This window comes from Chiloscyllium punctatum, chromosome 35, assembly GCF_047496795.1.
Source record: "Chiloscyllium punctatum isolate Juve2018m chromosome 35, sChiPun1.3, whole genome shotgun sequence".
NCBI lineage: Eukaryota > Metazoa > Chordata > Chondrichthyes > Orectolobiformes > Hemiscylliidae > Chiloscyllium > Chiloscyllium punctatum.
The window spans coordinates 12,651,541-12,667,540 of NC_092773.1; the positions used below are offsets into that span (position 1 = coordinate 12,651,541).

General features: G+C 43.0%; 1 protein-coding gene across 1 annotated transcript in view; it reads left to right on the forward strand.

Annotated features, from left to right (window-relative positions):
• The window catches only part of sema4c (sema domain, immunoglobulin domain (Ig), transmembrane domain (TM) and short cytoplasmic domain, (semaphorin) 4C), a 102,537-nt gene that overhangs the window by 29,743 nt on the left and 56,794 nt on the right, over window positions 1-16,000 (forward strand). The window contains exon 3 of the mRNA XM_072553986.1: window positions 12,103-12,262. Within this exon, the coding sequence (XP_072410087.1) occupies window positions 12,139-12,262 (124 nt within the window). The 5' untranslated portion in view covers window positions 12,103-12,138. The remainder of the gene's footprint in view (window positions 1-12,102; window positions 12,263-16,000) is intronic.

Genomic DNA, 16,000 nt, shown 5'->3' on the forward strand with positions numbered 1-16,000 from the left:
CACTTTTCTTTTGTTCTAAGTCATACTGACGTGAGTGAGTTTGTCTCGTGGTAAGATGGGTTTGCATTATTTCTATGCACGCACCAACATTTCTCAGAAGAACCAAAATTGCTGGGTCATGGGTTTTAATGAGCAGCTGCAGAAATGAGGTTTCGATGTGGGAGCAGCTGCAGTTTAGTTCCTGATTTTACCCTGTTTGCCAGTTTGGTGTTCCACCTGGGGAAGTGGACTGAGTAATGGCAGGTTGTTGCTGCTGCTCTTGAAGTCCACCCTTGAAGTCCACATCCTGCACACAGCCATTTAGTAAGAGACCCAGGTGCAAAACTGAACAAATGCATCACTGAGGCACCAGTTCACTCTGTTTAGCTATGTATCATGACCATCCCTTCTGCCAGCACCCAGTTAGATAAACTTGTGACGTTCAAGCTGGGACTTGGTAATCCTCACAACTTAAAAGGTGGATGTGAACACTGCCCATCGATAATTTCGTTGTTCTGCTGTTTGACGCTTAGCTAATACCATTAATGGCTTCCTTAATGGCCATGAATTAGGCTTGCAAGAGTGCATGTAACATTACATTATAATAATCTTGATGCAGCTAATCCACTTGGGTCTACTTGAGTGCACATGAGGCATAGTAAAGCTGTTCTGTGTTTAAACTCTCCCAGGGTATGTGCAATGAAACTAGTCCACAGTCAGTTTTCTAAGTGTAGTATTTAACTGTGTGTTCTGTCTGAGAGCAAAGCTCCTTGAAAATAGCTGTGACATAAAATACCTTCACTTTTTTCTGTAGCGCTCAGTCAGTTCTCAGATTTGGGTTATTATTATTGGGCATTTGGATAAGTTTTAGGTTTCTGCCGATAACCTGTGTTGAAGATGTTTGAGCTCATTTTATTGTAAGTTGGTAAGTGGGACTGTTTGTAACTCACGATCTGGTCTAAAGTTTGATGTGAACTATAACTGAGCTTCTTTGTTGTTCCATTCGAGGGCTATTGACCACACAGGAGTCAAGTTAGTGTAATCTGAGACTGGGAAATGACTGAGTGCAGTCCCATGTTCTCGATTACAACTAAGTGAATACCTGATTGCTCATAGTTGTAACCTATCTTTGCTTTTTGCCGAATCCTTGTCCTTGTTTAATTGCTGCTGCAATTGGATTTTGGGTGGTGTCATCGGATCCTGCGTAGGGCTATTCATTAATTTAGCCTGTGACAGCAGCCAGAGTTTATAGGAAGGGAACAGGGGAAAGGAGTACAATGAGGTCAAAGCAGGAAGCAGAGAGCTGACTGTGTGTGGGTGTTTATTTCCAACTAGGAACATTTGCAGATGTAAAGGGGTGGAACCGTTGGAAAACACTGCCTACTTGATGTCCTGTCCCTATCCCTTGAGACAGGCTGAGCATTGGTTTAATCACCAGCAGCAAGAGGTAATTGTATCGCACATGTCAAGATGCTTCACAGGCAAAGGAATAAATGAAATCTGACTTAATCAGAATGCTGATGGGGGTGGTGGAGGGGGAAAAATTTTCATGAAAGTGAGGTGGGGGGAGGCAACAGAAGAACATGAGAGGGAGATGTTGAGGAAAAATGCAAGCTGTGATCTCTTTGAAGGCCCGGCTGTCACGGATGCAAAGAAGATGCCTGAGGGATTAGAATCGGTGGTGTAACCTTGTGTCCGTGGTTTAACTGGACAAAGGTCAGGTTCCATTGTGACCCCTAACCCTGTTGGTACGTTTTTACGTTGATGCTGGATTATAATGGTTTGCATTGTAATTGTTATTTAATACCTCACTGCCTCCCAGCTGTCAAAGGTAATGAGGATAGGTGATACTTAAGGATATCTGGAACACTGCAAGATTGTCAGTAGCTTCAAGAATCTGGCAAAAATTGTTCAAGAAATGTTCAATACTCGTGCTTTTGTCTTTTTGAACTTGAATCATTGCACTCTCTAAACACAGAACAAAAGATGCATCTTTAGAGACAGCTGAAACGAGATGTTTCTGAAGTCGTAAAATGCTATCTTCTGTTTTGTCAGTGATTAAATCTAGTGTCATAATCTTTGGCTAAGGCCTCCCCCCGCCCCCAATGCTCTTGGCTGTAGATGCTGCAGTCCCTGATATGATGGTGACGCAAGTTGAGTCCGTTGGGACACTTGGTATTGAGGGATTACCATAGCCAGCTGCTGACGGTACTTGGAGCTGAGGCTGATTTAGATAATCAGAAGATGCAACTGAGAAGCTAGCCAGTGAATCCACTGAGTCTGCCAACACTTAGGATACTCATTTTAACCCACTCCTCCATCCTTCAACTGCTAACTGCAGCTTTAATAGGCTGTTCACTCTTGTTATGTGATTAGCCCACTGTTTGAAATCAGCTTGAGTTTTTTTTTGTTGAAACTACTCCGAGTATTTGGGCCACTGATTGTGGCAGTATACGTTACTTCTGAAAAGCACTAAATTGCTTTTGTCTTGCCAAGATTTGTCTGGCTTTTCCCACAAGTGGGAAGATGCTTTAGAACCCAGCTGTCTCAGAAGCCATACAATTCTTGGCATTGGCACTTTAATGGCCAACACCTTCACACTCATGGCATTGCATCTTCCTGATTTCCATTCAAGATTTCCACTCAACCAACACTCCTCCTCCTGTCAAGTAGTCAGTTATCTCAATTATGTAGACATCAAAAAGTAATTGAATGTTCATATCCTGTCGGACCATGCTTCTGTCCAAAGTCCACATGCCCACTTTTTTTGGGATTGCAAACAGTGTATTTTAATATGTTTAATGGAGTGCTCGTCATGTGCAGTCCATGTTACTTGAGTGTTCCTGATACACCATCCTGGGTTTGCAATTGAGTGACTTGTTCCTTTCCTCCTCCCAAATTTTGGCATATTTTCCAAAGAAATATGTAAAGGGACGAAGGAGGGTTGCAGGCATTTGGGTACAAATATGTTTAGCTGAGATGCAACATTTACATATGGTGGTGATTTGAAATGGACATCAGAGCAGATGACCCAAAAACTTAGCCAAAAGTAATATATTTAGTGGAGAGCCTTAAAGGAGGGAGAGGTGGAAAGGTACAGTGAGGAAGATCTAGAGCTGAGGACTGATAAGTTAAGGGCACTGCCTCTAAAAGCTATGATGAAAATGCAGAAATAGAAAATAACTTCAATATTCGAGGTTTGCAGAATTTTTGACGGGCATTGGTGAGAATGTAGGGGATTGGAGTGAAACCACAAACAGATTTCAGCAGGCCGAATCCTTAAAATGAGCTGTTAATCCAATCTGGGGTTAATGGCTCACACAATCTGATCGTGCTGACATACTATTTGCCAATCTGAGCTCCAGATTCCTTTAAATAGGGCATTATATCATCTGCATTCAATTGCATTAAATATAAGAGGAGTCAAGTTTTGCCATGAAAGTTGTCTCAAACCACTGGTTAACATATGAACAGCACTGTTTGCACGAGTTATGATAACAAATAATCCTGAGAAGTGTTGTCGTATTGTGACTGCTCCCCATCCTCATACCTTTGGTGAGGAGTGTATATTAGCCAGTCTTGGAGTTGCTGACTCCTCCTGGCAAATGCCTTTCTTGAATGCTCCCTGACACATTGGGCCATGCTTTCTTCTCCCTGACAGGAGATATCCATAAACACTGCTTGTAAACTGGTGAATGTTGTAATTTGGGTGAGAATCCAGAGAGTGGGCAGCTGCTGATAAGAGCTTTGCTATTTGGTTTGGAAAAAAAACCTAAAGGTTGGCAGTCACTCCAGTTAACAATAAACAGGAGAGAGAATTTTGAATGTAGCAGTTCGAACGACACTTCCTGTCATACAAACATTTGGCATAACATCCTCAAAAAAACGACTACTTGGATCTCAGCTGGAGTATTGTGTTCAAATTTGTGAACTGCACTTGAGGAAGGATGTCGAGGGTGTGCAAGTGATCTACAGGAAGGGTACCAGTGATTAAGGATGCAGCAAACATGAAGCGAAGCTGGGAAACTTCTCCTTCTAAACAAAAGACACTGACAGCCTTGAGGAAAGGTCTTTCTTTGTCACCTAACAAAATCTTGCCACACAGCAAGGTTGGTAATGAATGGACACAGCATTGATGACAATGAAAAGATGAGATTAATTCTTTTCCTACTAAATGATTACTACTTGAAAGCTGGTGGTGGATTGACTGACTGTAATAAATATAATTTTTGAGCAAATTGTCATTGTAATCATTCAAGTGTGAATCACTTGGGGGTGAATGGTCACAATCTGTGCTATATGATTTGAACAGATTGATCATCCATGTGAAAACATTTTGCAGACCAGTGCCACTTTTGAGACATGGTCTCATTGTTTTGTAGTAGTTTCAGCTGTTAGTGTACACAAAGTAGGAGTCGGCTCAGTTCCAATTCATTCTGTTAAACATTTTAGAGTGACGATGTAAACAGGAAGGGAAGGGTAACAATATAAGGCTTGGGGTTTCAGAATTAGTGTGAATGTTATTTTCTGATTTCATAGCTAACACACCTAAGTTTGGTGTGCAGCCTGAGTCCATCTCTGGAATGCATGTGACCTTCATGTGCAGTTTCACTGCAGCTTTGATGTGGCAAAATGGGACATGACCCTCAGACATGATCCATTGCTGATGCTACACGCAAGGACAAGAATCTAACAATGTTATCAGCTTTCATAAGACCCTATATGAACATGATGCCAGTGAGGTTTGCAGAGACCCAAACCAATGCTTGTTGAACACTGGGTTCAAAATCCTACCGCGGCACTGAGTGGATTTGGAATTGAAGTGGTACGGAACTGAGAGGCATGAAGCAATGGTGACTGAAACTTCATTTTGATGTTGGAAAGTCTGATGAGGTTCATGAATGCCCTTCACTGAGTGCTTCAAGTTAACTATGGGCAAGTAACTTTTCTGATTTCTACCATGTAGCATTCTCCCTCAGCTGATGAATCGGTACTACGTGTTGAACAAGACTTAAGAAGCAGGGAGAGTGCCAAGGGCACAAAGTAGTTTGGATGGGGGGGGGTTTCCATGTCCAGCAGCAGCATTATGGATCGAGCCAGTCAGGTCCGAAAGGTCATACCTGCTTAGTTGGGTCTGCTACAAGTGGTGAGGGAACCACTGAGAAATAGGCTGATTCTCTGTCTGTCTCGTAGCAATCTGCTTGGTAAAGTTGCACCTGTCCATGACAGTATTGGTAAGAGTGACGACTGCACAGTCATTGCAGAGAGCAAGTTTTGCCTTCACAATTAGAATACTTAACATTGCATGGCACTAACACTGTGCTAAATGGGACAGACTTTGAGCAGATCTAGCAACTCTAGATTGGGCATTCAAGAGATGCTGTAAGCCATCAACAGAAGAATTGCATTCCAACACAATCTGCAACCTCATGGCACACACACACCCCCCCCCCCCCCCCCCCCCACCCCAATCCAGTTAGGTGACGGGAATCAACTCTTGCTTGCAGGCAGCATGCAAGGAGCAGCTGGAGGTGTAATTTTGAAAAAAATGTGTGAATCTCGTGTTGCTACCAAACAGGACTAATTCAAGGTTGAAAAGCATAAGTAGCAAGTGATAGAACTTAGTGAACCTACAGCCAACAGATCAGATTGAAACTCTGGACTTGTCCCATGTGCAGTTATGAACGTTGAACAACTGAACAAGCCATTTGGTGGCTTCAAACATAGACCCATCATTGATGGAAGCATCCCACACATGATGTTGACGAAATCCACGCTATCTTCAGCCAGAAGTGCTGAGTGGATGACCCATCCTTGCTTCCTCTGCCCAGCATCATGGATACAGGGATACACCATGTGATAAAGAACACCTGGTAGCGAGAGGCTCTGGATACTGCCAAGGCTACGGACACTGACAAGCTTGTGATAAGAGTACCGAAGACTTGTAGTCCACAAGGTAATGCCCGCCTCGGCAAGTTAAGCTAATAGCTAGAATGCTGGCATCTACCTGACCGTATGGAGAATTTCCCTTGATGTTCTGCTCACAAATGGCAGTACACAACCAAATGGGCAAATTACTTCTCCATCAGTTGCTTCTCCAATCATATGTCAAGTGGTGGGAAGTGGCATGAACAGTGCTATGAAACAATAGTTGCTTAGCAATAAACTGCTCATGGTCCAATTTGTGTTCTGCCAGGATGACTCAGCTACTGATCTGATGATAGCCTGGCTTCAAATATGGACAAAAGAGTTGAATTCCAGAAGTGAGGGAAGAGTGAGAGCCCTTGACATGAAGGTCTGTATTTCATCATAGATTGCAGCAAGGTACCCCAGCAGAAGGGAACAGGGAGGAGAAAAACTCAACTGGTTTGAATCATTGACACAGGCAAAGATGGTTGTGCTCTTTGGAGGTCTAACATCTCACCTCCAGGACTTTACTTGACTTTAGGAGTTTCTTAGGATAGTGTCTGAAGCCCAACCATCTTAAGTTTCATCAATGACTGGCGTTCTACCATTTAAGGTCTGAAGTGGGTACGTCCAACAATAATTGCATGATTTCCCTGGAGCGTAGGAGGCTGAGGGGTGACCTCATAGAGGTTTATAAAATCATGAGGGGCTTGGATAGCATTAATAAACAAAATCTTTTCCCTGGGCTCGGGAAGTCCAGAGCTAGCGGGCATAGGTTTAGGGTGAGAGGGGAAAGATATAAAAGGGACCTAAGGGGCAACGTTTTCACGCAGAGGTTGGTGCTTGTATGGAATGAGCTGCTAGAGGAAGTGGTGGAGGCGAGTCCAATTGCAACATTTAAATGGGCATCTGGATGGGTACATGAATATGAAAGGTTTGGAGGGATATGGAACAGGTGCTGGCAAGTGGGCCTAGATCGGGTTGGGTTATTTAGTTAGCATGGATGAGTTGGACTGAAGCAGTCTGTGTTGAAATGCAGCAATAACTTTGTAATATGCAGGCTTGAGCTGACCAGTGGCAAGTAACATGTCTGCTGACAAATGCCACGCTGTGACCATCACCAATTAGAGAAGTGAACTATCACCTCGTGACACTGAATGGTATCACCACCACTGAATTCTCTACGCACATCTTAAGAGTTACCACTGACCAGAAAGTCAACTGGACTCAAGACAGTGGCTGAAAGAATAAGTTAGGCTATGAATTGTGCAGCAGGTAACTTGGCTCCTGACTGCTGTAGCCTGTCTTTGATTTGCAATGCTTAAATCAAAGGGTGAAGAGATACTGCCCACTTGTCCAGATGGGTCAGGCTTGACACCATGTGGGGCAAGGCAGCCTCTCGCTCCTCTGCCACTCATCACCTATTAGTACTATCTACAAGATGCACTGCAGAACATTGCCAAAGATCTAGGTAAGAACAATGACTGCAGATGCTGGAAACCAGATTCTGAATTAGTGGTGCGAGAAGAGCACAGCAGTTCAGGCAGCATCCGAGGAGCAGTAAAATCAACATTTCGGGTAAAAGCCCTTCATCAGGGATAAAGGCAGAGAGCCTGAAGCATGGAGAGATAAGCTAGAGGAGGGTGGGGGTGGGGAGAAAGTAGCATAGAGTACAATAGGTGAGTGGGGAGCGGATGAAGGTGATAGGTCAGAGAGGGTTGAGTGGATAGGTGGAAAAGAAAATAGGCAGGTAGGACAAGTCATGGGGTCAGTGCTGCACATTGATGCCCTGGGGTTGAGTCCGTGCGGGCACATTGATGCCCTGGAGTTGAGTCCGTTTGTAGAGAGCCCCTTCCAAACTGACGGCCACTTCTAACCACAAGGAGTAGGGCAGTAGATAAATTGCTATGTCCCTAACCTGCAAGTTACTCTTCCATGCTAATTGCAATTCTGACTTGAAGCTTGTGGGTAAGTCACTCAGTTGCATTTAATTTTGCCTATTAAAACATTTCAGACAAAGTAGTGAAATGATAATTAACACTTGAGTTGCTACATGCAATGACTAACAGACCTTTTCAAGTAAGCAAGTACAAGCCTGCAACCCAACTTGGCTATTACCAGATTTGGTGAAATCTGGCCAGATCTTAAAACTTGGATGGTTTGTGTCAAGATGTTTACAGGGTTTGGGCCTTCTCCAGTGTTTGATCTTGTGAAGTTCTGCTGTTGAGTTGTTCTGGTGTTTAATTCTGAGTTGTTAATTGTTGGATTTGAAGTCATTTTATATTGTTTCTTTGCTTTAGAGTCCTTTAATTGGAGATAATGAAGGTCTGCAGTTGACTTCCTTATCAAAAACTATCTGTTTTCAGTTAGATTTGGCCTTGAGAGAGAGAGAGAGAGAGAGAGAGTGTTAGAAGACACAGCATTACAGTGATAACTCCTTAAATTGTTCTGCACAGTCATCAGTTGTCCTTGTGGCAGTAGAGCCTCCAACAGATCCGGCCCAAGTGTCAAAGTTGCTTTTTTCATGTAGTCTCAGCAAGACATGGCTAACTGCTAGAGTTTGTGTAACAGCCTGTCTCAATTTCTTGTTTGTTTGAGCTGGACTTAGTGCTGTGTGTAATGATGTTTTTGATTTTAGTCCATGAAGGGTCAGTACGTTTCTGAAGTCTAGAATATGACAAAATAATTAACCATTGCTTCTGTGTCACACGGTCTAAACGTTGTCATTTCCTTTCTGAGGGCACGATGGATTTAGTTGTGAAAGGCTGCTGGTGGATGGGCAATAAATCCTGGCCAGAGTGACAGCATGTTAGGGGAATCTACCATCTTGACCTTGTCTGTCCTTTTATCTGAATCCACACCCACTGCAAGGTGATTTAATCAAATGCATATGCACTCCTGTTACAGTGACTTCAATTTGAGGGTGCTTAACAATGGCTGTACTTGGATACCTTGCAAGTGACACAAGATTGCGTTAGAGAATGGAGGCAAGCATGAGCTATAAACCCTGCCTAGCACTATCGTTGGACGCTGACATTCTGATTTTGAAATTGTTTTCTTCTTGAATCACAATGCACATGTTTATAAGTGTCATTGAAATGAAGATGCTCCTGTTGTATCTTAAGCTCACATGCTGTCTCTCTGATTTACTGGTTATGATCTAATCACTTTGCACAGTGCTGTACGATGTGATATCCTTCTCCCTTATCCAGTAGGTATCGAATCCTGCTGCAATCTGAGTTTGGCGTATATGCCAATGACTTGAAGACACAAGGTCATTGTGTACCTGCTTGCGTGGTGTATCCGCTGAGCCGGATGGTCTTCCCTAGACATGCATGGGATCAAATGGGGCTAGCAGCCTGGTGGGAACAGGTCTATTTTCTGCACTCCTCATGCACAGTCCTGCACTGAGTGCCACACAAACTTGTCAAAAGCTTATTTCATGGGCTTTGGGAAATTGCATACATGGTACAGGATACAGCAGCATAGTTATCTCCACAAAGTGTTTTCAGCTGAGAGAATCAATCCCTACAGTGCAGCAAGAGGCCGTTCAGCCCTTAGGGTCTGCATCAGTGCACCAAAGGGCATCCTATCCAGACCTATCCTGATAACCCTGCTTGATATTAGGGCATATCTACCTAACATTCACCTATTTGGACTGTTGGGCAAAATTGGAGCACCTGAAGGAAACCCATGCAGACACTGGGAGACTGTATAAACTCCACACAGACAGTCGCTCAAGACCAAAATCAAACCTGGTACTGAGGCAGCACTGCTAACTTATGGGCCATTGTGCTGTCCAGAGGTCTACAAGTGTAGAAACGTACTTCGCGAATGTGACGTATATGAAGCTAGTTGAAATCCTGTATTTTATCACAAACAAACACTCTGACATGTTTCCGGAAGGATGGAATTTTTAAGACATTGGATCCAGAGCCTCTGAAGCAAAATCTAAAATTAACAAGGCTGACAAAAAGTCTGGACAAGCTTAAGCTTGAGCGTGACTGAGGTTACCAAGTTAGGTGGAGGGAAGTATGTCTGTACTTGGTGGAACAAAAAATCTGTTTTATTGTGCTAAATCAGTTCATCCATTTTCCACTCCTTGAGGGTGGTGCAAATTTGGAACTTGCAAATGCAACAAACGAACACTTCTGCATTTCAGATGTATAGAAAAGAGGAAGGTACCCAATGAAAAGCAAAACGGCAAGGTGGCGGTTGTAATTTGTCGCAAGAAACTCTGCTAATGTAACAAGTGCTGGCAGAGACTAGTTGGGCTGAGTGTCCTGCCTCTGGACTGTACAGTATAGTGCATGTACCATGAGTTTTGCTGAAATGTTGTTTTTAGCAGTTTGTACTTGAAATTTGCCCACTGTCCTTTTTTGTTAACAAAAGTCTAGCAGAGAAATTTCATGTTCCCCATCACAGGGTTGACATCATGTAAGTGGGAACAGACAATGAGCTAACCTGCTCACATTACGACATGGCAGCAAGGGATTAGCCCATGATCTAATTTGCCTGCATGATGTGTTTGCACTGCAGGAGATGATTCTCCTCTGAGAATTTGCTATTGTAACATAAATGACATGCGATTTAATGATTGCACTGATCTCACTGCTCAATATTCATTTGCTTATATACAAGGGTTCAGCTGGGACTTCTGATGTCTGAAGTTGCGATTGGACCTTTATGATGACTGACGATGACTATGTCTGCATGTTAACTGATTTAATCATCTGAATAATTGAAACATGAGGGTTTTACTGAGCTGTGTACCAACTGAATCAGTTTTGAACTGTGCACAGGACAACTGGTTTAAGTTTTTGTGCTGAGCCCATTTTGGAAAAGATCAAGCAGTGGTAAGTGTCCATATTTGAATGAGAGCGTAGTCTTGGTTGCATGACTCCTGAGCCCAGTGGTTGAGTCATTTTGCGTTAGTCATGCCCACGGTTTGCATTAGAAAGCTGGCCACTTGGTGAGGCTGCTGAAAATTTAAATAAGACTTATCGTCACTAAGTCATGTCTTTCTCATGAATTCTGGCAGCTTTTATGGAGAGCAACACAGCTGTCGAGTATTTACAGAAATTTGCTCTGCAATTAATTTTGGGTCAATGACATATTGAGATAGTTTTCTCATCTCTCATCTTACATGGAATGCATTCCAGCTAATTGTTTCTGACTTTTGACTGGAACGTGAGAATTTGGATATGTTTATAGTTTTGACCAGCTTGCATTACTAATGTTAGATTTTTGCGTGATTACTACCTAACCTGAACTATTTCAGTTGGCCTTGGTGAGTTGGTGAACTTAATGATAAGCACTCTGTCCAGAAGTTCCGAGACCGAGTTGGTTGTCTCCACTGTTGGACAGAAGCTGATTCTATGCTTAGTCACATTTGTTTTTAAGAGGCAAGAGAATTGATTTGTAAGCATCTCACTAGGACTGAGGGGCCTCCCATGAAAGAGTGTCAAAAAGTTTTGGTTATTCTGAGCTTTACTCTATGACTGAATGGAGGTAAGTAACTTGGAAAATGTAAGGTTTGCCCTATTTATCCTTTAAAAAGCAAGTAGTTCAGTGCATTGTTCCCTTGCCTCTGAACCAGAAGATGCATGAAATCCAACTCTCAAGTGTGCTGGCTATGAAAGATCCCTTCCCCACCTCCACCCCCCCAAAGGTGATTGGGACAATGCAGCTTATGTCTGTCCCTAGCCTGGAAAGGTTGGGAGCAAGTGGAAGGCCTTTCAGTTGTCTGAAGTGCCAACTGAATTTGGTGTTGCATAATGGCCCCATGTAAGGTGGATAAAGCAAAGACACCGTTTGCATTTTGAAAGACTGATGGAAACAGGATCACAAAATTGACAAGGCAATTGCAATATCTAACTCTGGTAAGCAAGATGGCACCCATTTTCAATTGGCTAGTTCTGAAGTAATGGTGCAGACAAGTTGGGCCATATAACTGCCTCTGCTCTTTTGGTATTGTTTGAAACCTTTGTGTTGACAAGGACAGAAGATGTCCGATGCTCTGCAAAGTGATGCTTGTCTGCAAGGTTATCTTGTATTGCTCCATGCTGTTGTGCCGTTGTGGAATGGTATGGAGTCTGTTAGCTCCTGGCAGGCGTTGCGCAGCTTAAATGGCCTTCAGGGTCTGCTTGTTGTCTGAAACTCATATGCTGTTCAAAACTTTGTTGCAGTACTGACCAAGATAACACTTGTTTGCAGCTTGCCCACCTCCCAAGACCAAGACAAGGTGGAAGGATGGAAGATATGGCTAGTCATGGCTGTTATTTGCTCATCCTCAGCATCGTGATTGGGACATTGCTTCAGTCAACACAGTCCGTTGGCTGGAATACAGTGCCACGCAAAACTGTGCGACACAGTGGTGAGTAGTCAAATCATTTGTCCTGCATCTTTTTCCTTTCAGCCCTGCGTGATGTGAGTGGTTCTGGTAGTTTTGAAGTGGAGTTCCCATCTTGAGTTTGACTCCACTGAATTTGGATCATGCCGGGGAACCAGATAACCTGAAGTCCTGAATGATGCAACACATGACCATGGTTACAAAGTACAAAGGAGATGATCAAAATTGAGAAGTATGAAAGTATAATGCTGAAAACCTGCTTTTACATGTGTGTCACCTTGGATACACCACCTTGTTTTAAAGATCAATCAGTTCCACAGGAGTATGTTTTTGCAGCTCATTGATTGGAGGAGGGCTGACTTGGTTTGAGTATTTGTTCGGCATAGTCGCTTATACATGCGAGTAAAAGACAGGACACAAATCTTAAAAACATGAGTCACTGATCCTGCAGAGGTTCAGTTCTCTGCCTTGCTGACAGAATTTGGTGCTTTGATTTAAGTTTGCTGTGCACGTAGGGCACAAAATAACCTTTGGCACAAAAGCCACTATTGGAGTTTATCAAACCTTGCTGGGAGGAATAGAGGTATGAGGTTGCTGTTGGAGAAAATTCTAAGCTTGGTGTTCTTAATCATCCTCATCCATGCGACAACTGTGAACTTGATGCATTTTGTCATTAGAAACGTTTTCTGTCATGTTTGACTGCTGCAGGACTGATGCTACTCCAGCCTCTCTGAGTGAGTTGTTGGCTACAATGTGAAAAGACACCAATTTATAGAGTGTAATTCTAAGGTAATCACCAGATCCCCAGTGGACCATACTTGGTAGCCATAAGCTTGCTTCTCTAACTATATCTAAATCAGGAACTGCGGCAATCACTGCTTTTGAGAAACAAAAGTGCTTTTCCCAAACAGCAGACTGAATATTAACAGTGCTGTGAATCCGTGAAAGACGATATGTTTGCACACTATTTTGCTTTGGGTTCGTTTTTTCCCTGCTTGTGGGTGCTTTACTTCTCTTTGACTAAAGCTCACCCAATTGTGTTACATATGAAATGTTTTGATTCTCCCATTCAAAAATGCAAATGTAAAATTGACACCAAGCTATTTCTGAATGGAGTTTTGTTTCCTTTTAAGCTTTTGGGCTCACTGCCCGGGTGGGGGGGAAAACACAAGCTACTGTAATGTGTGGATTGTGTTAACCAGCTGATTTGAGTTAGTGCTTTTGAATTTTGCAACAGGTAATGGAGGGTACCATGAAATTCAGGTGAATCATCAGCACGGTCTCTCTTCACTATCAGCTGGCTTGCTGTCAGTTCAGCAAGCATTGCCACTGAACTGATTGGATATGACTCATCGTCCCATTGTGCTAGATATGAGCATTTCCACTTAATTCTAACCCAGCCCAAGTTGCTCCCATTGTGCCTTGAAAATCTTCCATCCTAGAAGATGTTCTGTGACTTCACATCCATGACTTTGTATGGTACAGGTTCAGGTTCAGACATTTCGTCTTGTCCCTAAAGTAGCGCAAGTGGAAATTCTGTACAACCAAATGAGTTAATGGAGATTGGAAGAAAGAACACCATAACGGATTGAGATGAATGGCTCAGAATTTGGTTTGGGTCAGGATTAAGTGGAGATATTCAGGTCCAACATAGTAGAAACATGATCTATCTCTGTCCAGTGTACTGGCATCAATCATTGGTGAGCTGACATCAAGTTTACCTTGACATACAGGATCAGCTGTTCATGGCGAAGCAGGCTTGAAGGGTTGTATGGCACATTGCTAGTGTTGATGGTGGATTATAGTTTATAAGCTTACGTGAGATTTAACAGTAGGGACAAGGGAAAAGAATGTGTGTTTGCACTCCAGATATAGCGGGAGGGTCTTTATTTTTAAAGTGAAGATCACACCCTGGCCACCAGCAACCAGCCCATCCTCGGTGACCATAATGTTTTGTAGTTGAGTGCAGATGCCTATTTGTGATTTACAAATTATAGGGAATCTCTGCCCATATTGGTTGTAACATCTACAATTATGAGTAAAGAATATAATTTCCTGCAAACTGAAATAGTATCATGATTTACACTATGGTTGTCTTAGAGGGGCAAGCATTTGGCCTTAATTCATTTTGGCCAACTCAAGTTGGGATTTGTCTATTTTAGTTTTTGGATTTGGTGAGTAACCTTTTAAGTTGGGTTTTGTGATGGTTCTTTCATACAGGATAAGTTGATGTTTTCTGTAATCTATAATTTCCAAGCCCTGTTGGAGTGCTTAGAGTTTGGTTGTACTGTAGAAGTTGGAAAATCTTTGCTAAGAAACATTGCCTTTTAATCCTTTCAGGAAAGGGTACAGCACAGAAAGTAGTTGTTCTATTGGAGCCATTTGGGGGAGCACAAGCCTAATTTTAATGTTGTATTGTCTGGAAACCCCACTCATTGCCAGTCACCTCCAGATGAACTGTGTCAATTTCTTGTTAAGTTCAGTACATGAGCCATGATCTTAGCATTGGATGAGGCTTGAGGTTGCTGAAGAGTTTCCTGTTGATGTGACTGGAAAGTTGTTTTTTAAAATGCAGAAGAGGACAAGATTATCCACTTAAAAAGACTTCTCCCCAGTAACATTGAAATGTGTTGCTATTATGAAGTCAACTGGGAATGTACATTTGAATGAACTGATGTGTACTGTTAAGTATTGAACTGAAGCAACATCTGTGAGGGCGAATGTGGGGTTGAGGAGGAGAGGATAGATAGGCATTTGGGCCATTAAAAAAGATTTAGTCACAGTTTTGATAGCAGCCGTTACACAAAATGGGATTTGAGTTTTCCTTGGAGTGAAAGTTACCAACACGATTTGTGCTGATTGTCTGGCAGAGGTGTAGTATCTGTTTCAGGAAAACTTGGGTCCTGTGGAAATTCGCAGGCTCCAAGTATTGAAGGGATCTTGACTAGGAGCCTCTGATTAGTTACTGTTGTCTCTGCTTTGAATTAAATGCTGGGCTTCGGGAGGGGACGATCAGCTGGCTGTTTTAGTAATGGCTTATGTTGGTAGTGAGCAACTACTGTGGAATAATATAATGGGATGCTCTCAGACAACCTGATGAACAGTCCAGAGAAACCTGAGTGACAGCATCCAAGGATGTGACAATTCAGCAGCACCCCTAAATGTACAGATGGTACCAAATGTTTGCTGTTTTAAAGTTTATGAATCACCTGATCTGTTTTTTAAGAATAGATTAGATTCCCTACCATATGGAAACAGGCCCTTCGGCCCAACAAGCCCACACCGACCTCTGAAGAGTAACCCACCCTAACGCATTCCCCTACCCTATATTTACCCCTGACTCATGCACCAAACACTGGGCAATTTAGCATGGCCAGTTCACCTGGCCTGCACATCTTTGGATTGTGGGAGGAAACCGGAGCACCTGGAGGAAACCCACGCAGACACTGGGAGAATGTGCAAATTCCACACAGACAGTCGCCTGAGGTGGGAATCAAACCCGGGTCTCTGCCGCTGTGAGGCAGCACTGCTAACCACTGAGCCACCATGCTGCCCCAAGTGAGCACAGCAATGCTGACCATTTTGTTTCACTTCCACTCCTGTTCAATGCTATCTGATTTGTTCAACGTTAGTCCAAGAGTTACCACCAAGACATTAGAGTCCTGAAACCAGCAGCTAAAACTTGTGCTGACATCCAGTATTGGACTGGAAGCGCTCAGCTCAGCAGTTCCATCCAGTGCAGGTGGTTGGCAAGCTTATCCT